The 11,611-nt window shown below is 38.5% G+C and overlaps 2 protein-coding genes across 3 annotated transcripts in view; one reads left to right on the top strand and one right to left on the bottom strand.

Moving 5' to 3' along the window:
* The window catches only part of Gkt (glaikit), a 31,889-nt gene extending 20,644 nt beyond the window's left edge, over positions 1-11,245 (bottom strand). For both annotated transcript variants that reach the window (XM_064043075.1, XM_064043076.1), the window contains exons 1-6: positions 11,089-11,245; positions 10,899-10,997; positions 10,133-10,289; positions 9,428-9,621; positions 8,627-8,806; positions 7,420-7,522 (exon numbers count right to left, since the gene is read on the bottom strand). In XM_064043075.1, coding sequence (XP_063899145.1) covers positions 7,420-7,522; positions 8,627-8,806; positions 9,428-9,621; positions 10,133-10,289; positions 10,899-10,997; positions 11,089-11,125 — 770 coding nt within the window. In that variant the 5' untranslated portion in view covers positions 11,126-11,245. The remainder of the gene's footprint in view (positions 1-7,419; positions 7,523-8,626; positions 8,807-9,427; positions 9,622-10,132; positions 10,290-10,898; positions 10,998-11,088) is intronic.
* LOC135119171 (galectin-5-like) lies at positions 1,522-6,698 on the top strand. The gene is made up of 4 exons (XM_064043077.1): positions 1,522-1,786; positions 4,330-4,418; positions 5,405-5,612; positions 6,421-6,698. Exons 1-4 carry the CDS (start codon positions 1,769-1,771, stop codon positions 6,529-6,531), a joined length of 426 nt encoding a protein of 141 aa, XP_063899147.1. The 5' UTR covers positions 1,522-1,768; the 3' UTR covers positions 6,532-6,698.
* Positions 11,246-11,611: the final 366 nt, after the last annotated feature.

The following is an 11,611-nucleotide window of genomic DNA, read 5'->3' as shown; positions in this document are numbered from 1 at the left end:
ACGTTAATAGGTTTTACATGTGTATAACCTGGATATGCCTATACATGTTATTTTATAGCTTTGATAACATTGTTAATTCTAATTAAGTAAGTTAAAAGTCTAAGTAAGTAATTGTTATAGTGAAATAAAAAAAAATTGCCTTTTGAAATATAAAACAAAAAAATTCTTTATCTTTTAATCACAAAACAATATGGTACATAAAACGAATCCATCTGGTGGCGAAATGGAGTTCGCCGGGTTTGCTAGTATCCCTACTAAATCCTTTTTTTTTTTGTTGTCGCTGGTTAAAAAATGCTATTACGCATGCCCTTCCCGTCGGGGGACGGGAGAGGGGTATGTGGGACTCCCCCCAGTGGGGATCCCTACTAAACCCTACGAATATTATAAATGCTAAAGTAACTCTGTCCGTATGTCTGTCTGTTACGCTTTCACGTCTAAACCACTGAACTGATTTTAATAAAATTTGGTACAGAGATAGAGTTGACCTTGAGAAAGAACATAGGATAGTTTATATCCCGGACTTTTGAAGAATTCTCTTGGAAACGCGATATAATCGCCGACCCCAACATAGTTGGAAAAAGGCTCGGGAGAAGCTCCCACGGGACACGGGTGAAACCGAGGGCAACAGCTAGTATTAACAAAGGTCCTTGAACCAAGAATGACAAATCAATGCCTACACAGATCTTTTTAATTATAGAATTATTCCTCATTTATAAAAAGGGAAAATTCATTATTTATCCTTAATAACGTAATTAAAACAAATATACAAGTCAACCTAATAAACAATATTTTTCTTAATGCTATATGTTCATTATCTCCCGAGCCTTTTCCCAACTATGTTGGGGTCGGCTTCCAGTCTAACCGGATGCAGCTGAGTACCAGTGTGCCACAAGGAGCGACTGCCTATCTGACCTCCTCAACCCAGTTACTCGGGCAACCCAATACTCCTAGGTAAGTTACAGACGTGACTTTATAATTTCATTTGAACGAGGTAAATATCTCTGGAATATAGGTATAGGTATATTTTATAAGTGTATGATTGATTGATGGAGAACAAAATGACTAGCGGAGGTGCCATAACGGAAAATCGCCTAAGAAAGTAGCGCGACAAAAAGCGGGTGTAAGGCGTCGTCCTAATTGGCAGCGATCGCGCGATGGCGCGATGCGTTTTTCATCTCACGATCTCACTTGCAAGGTTCCGAGGTTCAAATAGGACACTCTGATGAAATCTGTATGTTTGAACTCATCGAACGACGAGAACGCATCGTATCATAGCACAATCGCTGTCAATTAGGACGACGTCTTAGATGTAAAACGCATCGCGCCATCGTGCGATCGCTGCCAATTAGGACGACGCCTTAGGGTCCGTTCAGATAGACCGGCTCGGAGAGCATCGACGCGCATTTTTCTTTTCACACAGACCGGAGCCGATGGGCTGCGCGAGCATTAAAGAACATGCAACGTCAAGAAAAAATACACGATCCTCTTATTATTTCACACCGAGCGCCGTCGAGCTTCTCAATGACAAAAGCAGTGTGCATGCAAAAATAAACCTTACTTCAAATACTAAGTACTCAATTTTCAACGTGTTAAGAATTTGCTCTGCTCTCCGAGCCGGTCTGTCTGAACGGATCCTTGCTCCGAGATGGTTGATAATTTCGCATATATATAGAATGCATGTTTGCTGCAAATTCAGTTTTCTGTCTGTCCGTGAGCGACGCGGTGTAGTGAAATCAGTTTTTTCGAAAAGTCGCCGCTGGTAGAAAAAATGGCTGCAATCGATAATGTAAGCTTCATTCCTCGACGACCGATTTGAAAAATTCTTTCAGTGTTCTTTCTTTGTAGGCTTCCGTACCGAAAGGGTAAAACGGGACCCTATTGTTTTCGCTCCTCTGTCCGTCCGCCCGCCCGTCTGTCACCAGGCTGTATCTCATGAACCGTGATAGTTAGAGAGTTGAAATTTTCACAGATGATGTATTTCTGTAGCCGCTATAACAACAAATAGTGAAAACTAGAATAAAATAAATGTTTTGGGGGGCTCCCATGCAACAAACGTGATTTTTTGCTCATTTTTGCTCTGGTACGGAACCCTTCGAGCGCGATTCCGACTCGCACTTGGCCGGTTTTGTCCTTTTTCTTTCAGTTAGATCATTTATTCAAACTTGGCTGTAAGACAGCACTTTATGAACGTCAGGAATTTACAAAAGACAGCCCCCAAAACGCCCACCCTTCACCACTTCCTATGTGTTATTGCTGGGAAGAAGTGGCGCAACAAACTCCCCAGCAACACATGTCTGTCTGTACGTTACAATAAACTTTCAACATTGTTTGATATATTTTGTATACAACGCATATCGCAGTATAAAAAGTATCCTAAAGCCTTATTCAATAAATGGGTTATCTAACATTGGAAGAATTTTCCAAATCGGTCCAGTAATCCTGCGATTTGCGGGTTCAAGCAAAGACACCAACTTCAGCTTCATAATATTAGTATAGGTAAACTACTTTTTCACCCCACCATCTCGGAAAGAGTAGTTTTATTCTTTGATATCTGAGCGCAAAAGTCGTTTTTATCCTCTAGAGCGGCAAAGTGATTTGAATTTAGAACATCGTGTGCAATACTCCATTTGTGACAATCTTGATAAGACTTTTCAAACAAATACATATTAAACAAATAAAATAGTGCTTAAAATAATTATTCCATTAATTAAATAATTTTTATTATTGTTTTTACATAAATTTTTAACCTCGTTTCATTTTTAAACTGCGTTTTCAAATAAATGAACTTTAATTAGGCACTTCTTTTTAATTTGATACTCACATGTGCGCGCCATTTTGTTTTTTTGCGTTCAGTAATTTCCTCGATGAGGTGGGATGAAAAGTTACGTGTTGCACTCGAGTGCAAAGATTTTTCACCTTGTGCTCTTTTGATTCCCTCGCTATCGCTCAGGATTCTAATTATTGAAACACTCGCTACGCTCGTGTTTCAATTTTAGAATCCTTCGCTTGCTCGGTCATCAAAATTGAGCCCGCGGTTAAAAAACAACTTTGCACTCTTGTATAACAAATAACTATTTCTTCCTCCTGCCCTGTTCCCAATTTTATTTAGGGTCGGCGCAATATGTCATCCTCTTCCATTTTCCCTATCACCCGTCATACTGACACTCACTCCCTTCCTATTCATGTCATCTTTTAGGCAATCCATCCATCTTTTTTTAGGTCTTCCTCTCCATCCATCTACATTCATACTTAGCACACACTTTGTTGCATGCGTATCATCCCTCCTCTTTACATGCCCATACCATGACAATCTTCTACTTCTCATCTTTTCTGTAACTGGCGCTACTTTCAGACTTCCTCTAATGTAATCATTCCTCACTTTATCCAATCTTGTAACACCACACATCCATCTCAGCATTCTCATTTCTGATTAAAAGCTGTCAGTGTCATCTAGCACTATATATGTACATCCGAGTATCAGAGAACAGCACCAAAGGATGTTGGGTTGCCCGGGTAACTGGGTTGAGGAGCTCAGATAGGTAGTCGCTCCTTGTGGCACACTGATACTCAGCTGCATCCGGTTAGACTGGAAGCCGACCCCAACATAATTGGGAAAAGGCTCGGGAGATCATGAGCTGGCAAAAGGCTAGGCAGATGAAGAATCGCATGGAGCTGAACTGATGGTCTTTTCTCACAATATTTTCTAGTAGTGCTCATTAAAAGTTTTGTAAGTTACTAGCTTGATACGTAATAGGCGTGACGAATGAAACAAAGTAATTAGCTTGTGTTTTAGATAACGCTAAAATAATGGATGTTTGTTTTTTTTCTTTTCAATCACAGACCGATAGCAGACAGAATATAACACAATTGAATTTTGTGTTACGTCACTTTTAGGTACAAATCCATCTACATATGAATATGTATAAAAATAATGCCTCTTTTCGTTGTAAGTCAAGAACGGGCTTATCTATCCAAAGCAAATGTGAAGGCTTTGTTCGAACTATTTAGTAGATGGTTTATGTGAAGTTTCCGTCCCACTGCTGGGCTGCGGCCTCCTCTCACACGGAGAAGGATTGAGCGTTAATCGCCACGCTTGCTCAATGCGGGTTGCTGATTTCATACAACATAGTCCAGGTTTCCTCAAGATGTTTTCCTTAACCTTTAAACAGTCATTGGTGTCCAAGATATACTTAGAAAGTACATACAAACTTAGAAAAGTTGCATTGGTACTGCAATGGAATCCACGCTCATACTTGAGAGGTTGGTTCTTTACCCACTAGGTCACCACGACTTATATCTGTTTCTTAAGAAAATCTCTTCTTTTTTCAGACTATGAAATTATTGATCAAATTTCCTGATGGCGTTTACAACGGAATCAAAATAACGGTGAAGGGCAACATACCCTCGAACGCCGTAAGGTAAGACTTTTATTATTTGTCACCTATATACTTATTTATGTACATCATTCGGCTGTCATTGAACTTCTTTGGCATTCGTTACGGGTAGTCAGAAGCTAGTAAGTCTGACAACCAGACTTACCAAGGGGTAGCTTATCTATATACCAGCGGGGTTGCGGGATTGTTCGAATGAGTTACCGCAGCCCTGGAACATAAAAGGCCTACGACGGAACACGACGGTTTTTAGTCAGTAAGAGTCTGACACTCCCTCACCGCGCGTAACCCACAGCGGGAGGGGTCATTTGATGATTTTTGACGTCGTTAAAAAAAGGGAGTAATCGACATATATGATAACCAAGGGGTATCGGGTTGCCCGGGTAACTGGGTTGAGGAGGTCAGATAGGCAGTCGCTTCTTGTAAAGCACTGGTACTCAACTGAATCCGGTTAGACTGGAAGCCAACCCCAACATGATTGGGAAAAGGCTCGGAGGATGATGATGATCTACATATATGTAAGTATATGTGTTCAAAAGACATCTGAAAGCGTGCGGTATCCACCCTACAGATTGGGAGAGGCTTGCCTTAAATAGGTCATCTTGGCGCAAAACGATCTATGAAAACGTCAAGTTATTCGAAGAAAAAAGACTCGAGGCTTTAGACGAAAAGCGCCAGTTACGAAAAGAGAGACCTAAGCCTTCATACAACTATACTCTCAATAGTGCGGGTCAGTTATTCTGCAGCACTTGCGACCGGGTCTTTAAATCCAAACTCGGTTTCGCCAGTCACATCAGGGCTCATGCTAGGAGGTGAACTTGCCATAGGTCGCCGTTATCGAAAACGATAAGGAGGACTATATATATATAAGTATAGGGGTATATAAATGTGTTGAGGAGGTCAGACAAGCAGTAGCTCCTTATAAAAACACAGCTGCCTCCAGTTAGACTGGAAGCCGACCCCAACATAGTTGTTAGCTGCACAGACGATAACTGTAGATTCCTCTTTTACAGATTCGCAATCAATCTCCTATGCGGTTCCAGCACGATTGAACCAGAAGACATCGCTTTCCATCTATGTCCAAGGTTCAAGGAAGGCAGGGTGGTTCGCAACAGCCGCTCGCATAAAGAATTTAAGGACGAAGAGTCCGCCGGCGGAAACCCACTGTCGCCAGGCAGTTCAGTCGAAATTGAGATCGAATGTACCGATTCAGCTTTTAAGGTAAGATTTACCCTCTGTTGTATGAAGTTTTTTTTTTGCATTAGATGCATAAGAGAGCTTATAAATGAGTAACTAAGAGAGTTTATAAATGAGTACATAAGAGAGTGCATAAAAGGAGTACATAAGAGAGTTCATAAGAGAGTACATAAGACAGTAGATAAAAGTACATAAGGGGAGGACATAAGAGGAGTACACACGAGGGTACATAAGATAAGATAAGAGAGTACATAAGGGTGTCGGATTGTGGTCCCATCTCGTTATGAGAGTGAGCGTATAGCGAGTGCATATGTGTCCAAGCAAATGCTTGTGCACTATAATTTGTCCTGCACAGCTGGTTGACGTCCTTTGGCACTCGAGGCCATCAGAAGCCTCGCATTGAATAAGTGTTATCACTTATAGTATAAAACAAAGGCGCTTTTTCTGTCTATCCGTCCCTGTGTCCCTATATCCCTTTGTACGCTTAATCTTCAAAACTACGCAACCGATTTTCATGCGGGTTTTTTTAAATAAGAGTCATTAAAGAGAAAGGTTTATACGTATAATAACATACATTGCATAGTGGGGAAATACTGTTAACGGAGCTAATTAACTATATTATCATTGTGTCCAGTGAGGTGAACTTTCAAGGGAAATTTCTTTAATCATAATTATTATTGTGTCTACTGAGATGAACTTTCACGGAGAATACTCTAATCATAATTATTATTGTGTCCACTCCGGTGAACTTTCACGAGAAATTTCTTTAAAAATATATTTTGTTGTGTCCAATCCACTCAAATTCTTTAATCAAAATTATTATTATGTCCAGGTGAAATTGAACGGAAGTTCCTTCTGCGAGTTCAAGCATCGCTTACCATTCGATCGTATCACGCACCTCGACGTGGACGGTGATCTGAAGCTAAGTCATATCAGCTTCTAGACCTTTGTCCAGAGGGCTGTACGGATGACACGACGAGGAAAAGTATAACTTATATGGATAGAAATAAAGTCGAAATTTCAATGTAGAATAGAACGGAGAGAAAAGTTTTTTTTTTTTCAAAATTGGCAAAATTAATGTTTAGGCGAACGAAATAAAGTATTTTGACTACACAATATTGTAGTTTTATTGGCATCAGAAATTGTCATCTATACTAATATTATAAAGAGGAAAACTTTGTTTGTTTGGTTATAATGGATAAACTCAAAAACTACTGCACCGATTTTAAATATTCTTGCACCATTGGAAAGCTATATTATCTGCGAGTAACATAGGCTATATTTTATCCCGGTGCGGGCAGTAGCTCCCACGGGACGCGGGTGAAACCGCGGGAAAAGTAGTAAATAATTCTTAAAAAGTCTGAACAAAAAAATCAAAAAAAAATTGTTTCAGTTTTTTCTTTCTCATTATAGTATTTAGAAAAGTCTTAAAACCCCTGTATATTGATAGCTTATGTAGCACCCTGTATATTGATAGCTTATGCAACATCCTATATAACTAAACTTATATTATTAAGAGGAATTATTTATTTGTTTGTTGGTTTGTTTAAAGTGGATAGGCTCCGAAACTTCTGCACCGATTTTAAAATTCTTTCAGTGTTAGAAAGTCTACATTATCCCGGTGAACATAGGCTTGATTTTATCCCGGTAAATAATTCATTATTGAATGGCAGAAAAGGATAAAAACGTTTATTTCAACGAAAAAATAGCGGAATGCCACATACGCTTCAATCGTAATTGAGTCGTGATTGGATCTCAGTCGAATGTGAATGTCGCTTAAGTAAAATTAGGAGCATCGTGCCCCAGGCTATATAAGAATAGTGATACATACCTGTAGCCAGCGAAGTAATATTGTGCCAACAGCCATCCTATTTCCACCATGAAGTTGATTTGTAAAGAACATTTCAGCTCACCCAAACTGCGGTCTAGGATTTCTGAAAATAACAATCACACTAATATTAATTATAAAGGCGGATAGTTTGTGAGTTACTTCTCGCGATATGGCTGGACCAATTTTGATAAAAGGGTATGCAGTAAATCTTCTTCTCCTCAGAATGCTGCTTTTAGAATGGGCAACTAGAATCAAGCTTTTTTTATAAATATTTTTGTCATTCATAAGTGCTTTGAAATGGCCTTTAATGAAAATTCTAGGCTAGACCGAAATGGGAAAAGGCTAGGCAGATGATACAACTGCTTAAAAGTACTAGGATCACACAAGTCCCAGGAGATTAACCACCCAATAACATCCTTCAAATACTGTATAGGCAAGCAGATAATAAAAGGATCAACTAAAAGTACTAGGCGCACATAAACTTGAAGAGATCCCAGAGATTTGCCTTGAAAAAATGCCAGTTTTGTAAGCAAAATAGGTACTAGGCTTGCATAAGATGCAAGAGGTTTACCTTGAAAAGTGATAGAATACGGTTGTGTATGAGTTTCCTTGGCGTCTTTGATGGTGGTATAGAATATGTAGTAGGGAGCGCTCGCTGCATGCTTGGCAGCCATCTTGCCTTTTGTTTATTAAGTAAAGTGTAGGAAATGTTCACAACTATGTTTATCCTAGTTTCGATGAAATTGAGAAGGTGCCTACTAATAAATACCGGCTCCGGCTAGACCGCTATCAAATTGGGAAAAGCCTAGGCAAATGGTATAACAGTTTACCTAAAAGTACTAGGCTCACATGACTCACAAGAGATGAGTTGACCATCTAATACTGGAAGACTAGGCAGATTATAATAACAATAAAAGGATCAACTGAAAGTACTAGGCGCACATAAACTTAAAGAGATCTCAGGGACTTACCTTGCGAAAATTCAAATTCTTTTTTTGAAAATGAAAGTTACTTTCGTGTAAAAGAGATGGGTTGACCATCCTAAATCCGGAAGACTAGGCAGGATCAACTAAAAGTACTAGGCGCACATAAACTTGAAGAGATCTCAGAGACTTACCATGAAAAGAAAAGGACATGCCAAATTCTTTTTTTGAAAATTAAAGCTCTATAAAAAGTACTAGGCTCGTATAACATGCAAGAGGTTTACCTTGAAAAGTGATAGAGTACGGTTGTGTATGCGTTTCCTTGGCGTCTTTGATGGTGGTATAGAATATGTAGTAGGGAGCGCTCGCTGCATGCTTGGCGGCCATCTTGCCTTTTGGCAGCACCACGGAGAGAAAGTCTTCTGGTCTTCTAGTTGGATTTACTATGGGACGGTAGTCACTGTCTGGAAATTTTGAAGAAATTAAATAAATAAATCAGCCATTTTATTGGTCCACCACCGATAGGGTACTCTTCTCATACATAGAAGGAATGACCGTTGATCACCATGTGCGCGATATTTTCCTTTACACAGACATTGATATCCAAGATATACATAGAAAGTACAGTACATATGTATAACTTAAATTGGTACCCGTCTGACCAGGAATCTAAGTCACACACTTATATTTGAAAGGCTGGTGCTATACCTAGACCACCACGACTAAGTCAGAAATCGTAAATAGGCAATAGTAATTGTCGAGCTTCCCTGTAAGAGAAGAGGCTGTAGCCCGCATGGGCTATGATAAAAGGCTAATGATTAACTAAGTTGTGTCAGTACTTGGAATGTTTGCTCATCACCCCTTCTTCTTTCTAGGAATAACACTAGAAAGACGCGAAAAGGTGGCATTTTGAATGTGCTGTCTTTTTGATGAGACAAAGTGCCCATTTTCTATAGACTAATGCCCGTTTTCAGCAACAAATACCTAAATTTAGGGAGCATTTACGGAACACTTAATAAGAATTTCATTTTCACCAAAGCTTAGGTGTCCCTTGTAAGACTTTATAAGGCAAAGGGAAAACCTACCCTTCTGACTTCTCCCACTAGAAGACTCCTTATTCTCCCCACTTCTACTTCTAGAAGTACTACTTCCCCCTCTATCATGAGGAGATTTGCTATTCTCTCGCTGCTTTTGATCGGACACTGGTTTGAGGGTCACATTTCTCTCTTCTGGTCTCTTCTGAGGTTTTACATCTTCTGACGTTGTTGATGTTGATGCACTGTAAGTAAAAGATAAAATAATTTTAATCAACTAAACAAGAAGGTGGAGGTTTTCAATTCTGTCATTTATAAAATTTCATTTACAAAGCTTTCTTTATTTCTTCCCATATGGTCTCATTGTCATCAGGTCCAGGATCTGATGAGGAGAACCCCAAGAAGTTGAGGGCAAATTTGGAAGCACACATAGGGTAGAAATTTAAGAATCATGTGTTACATATCTAATGACATTGAAGAAAGAGCACATTTTTTTTTCTTTTTTTAGTTTTTAGTGGGGTAGTCAGAAACCAGTAAGTCTGACACCAGTCTAACCAAGGGTGTCCTGGGTAACTGGGTTGAGGAGTTCAGATAGGCAGTCACTTCTTGTAAAGCACTGGTACTCAGCTGAATCCGGTTAGGTTAGATTAGGTTAGTTTAGTTAAGGCTTGGAGAATGAGTTTTTAGTGGGGTAATAGTTTGTAGTCAATTTTAAGTTTTTTATAGAAAGTTTTAGTACATTATTTTGAAACTCACCCAGAACTAGGTTCTGTGCCAAAGTTCTTGCCGGGAGTGTACAACTGCTGGTGTAGCAACATCTTCAGCTGATCCACATACATCTGCTTCTGGCTCTGCAGCTTGGACGGGATTGGGAAGTCTCCGGAACCCGTGTACGAATCCAGGATGGATTCCACTGGAATTATGAGTAAGTACTTCTTAGTTACTTCAGTTTTTTTTTTCCCCCTTTTGTGACTTACATACTTGTGTATTAATAATGTAATGGGACTGAGCGGAGCCTTCAACTACAGGCATTTCTATGCCTAAATGGAGACTCCTCGACAGGAAATTGTAAGCCAAAATTACTTGAAATATACTTTATTACTCATTATTACTCAGTACTATAAATAATGATTAGTAGTTTGTTTGTTGGCTTTTATGATGTTCAAAAAGTGCAGATTTTCAGCCTAATTTGATTACATAAATGACTTTGCTTGAACATGCTAGTCTTAAGACTTATATCTCAATTTTCAAAAAAATATATTTGATATATCTATTAATAGCATATGTATAGACCACTTTTATATTCAATGCACACTCTACAATGTATTTATCAAGGGAAGCGGGTGAACATGCTAGCAGAAGCTAGTTTTCTAATTAATGTAAAGGTAGATAAATCTAAGTAAACCATCTATTTTCTTTCTAAAGATATGTTATAGTTTTATAAGGAGCAAGCAAGCAACCTCTTTTTCTGTAAACTTTCCATATGGCAAACTTTCTTTTAAAAAATAGGTTCAAAACTTACAGTGTTCATGGCTATACTCCTTAAAGTGTATAGGATTTAATCGGAAGCATTTATCTGCATAAGGACACTGCATTTTCGGCCTTTTACTATTTTGTTTATCTGAAAGTTGAGAAGAACGTGAATTATTCGTCAAAATTGGCGCCAAATACAAGTTATATTTAAGACTTTTAACACAGTAATTAAAGCTTACCGTCCATATTTTCTTTTCGCTTACTCGGTGTACTCATATTTATAATATTTTTATGTTTATAAACCCTTTTAACGCTGCAGTGGCAACTTCAAATTCAAAATTTTAATATACCAAATGGGCTGATGTCAGAGTGACAATGACATTAACATAAATTAGACAGATAATCGTACGTCCGGGAAGTCTTATAAGATAAAATTGACCAAAAATTGCTTAAGCATGTTTTAAATAAAAACTTTATGAATAATCTGAAAAGTTACAATTATTTTATGTTTGAACACAGCCTTGAGTTGAATGCTTCAACTGGTAGCAAAAAATTGAAATACAAAAAGGTTTTTTCATGTTTTATCTAAGTTACCATTCAAAATGCGGCGAGATCTTATTGATTGATCGGAAAGTTCTTAAAATTAAAAATTCAATACGAAATACTGTGCCATTTTGTAACTTAAATGGGACTATACATATATGGGACATTAGATAACTCCGCAAATTGTGATTTGTATTTAATGACATTTTAAGTATTAGC

Source organism: Helicoverpa armigera, chromosome 30 (genome assembly GCF_030705265.1).
Source record: "Helicoverpa armigera isolate CAAS_96S chromosome 30, ASM3070526v1, whole genome shotgun sequence".
In the NCBI taxonomy this organism is placed as follows: domain Eukaryota; kingdom Metazoa; phylum Arthropoda; class Insecta; order Lepidoptera; family Noctuidae; genus Helicoverpa; species Helicoverpa armigera.
This window is presented reverse-complemented; position numbering and strand designations above follow the sequence as displayed.

Excerpts from the sequence above, each read along its gene's own strand:
- LOC135119171 (XM_064043077.1), top strand. Across the intron at positions 4,419-5,404 it reads ATACCCTCGAACGCCGTAAG|ATTCGCAATCAATCTCCTAT; the intron begins GTAAGACTTTTA and ends CCTCTTTTACAG. Across the intron at positions 5,613-6,420 it reads GTACCGATTCAGCTTTTAAG|GTGAAATTGAACGGAAGTTC; the intron begins GTAAGATTTACC and ends TATTATGTCCAG.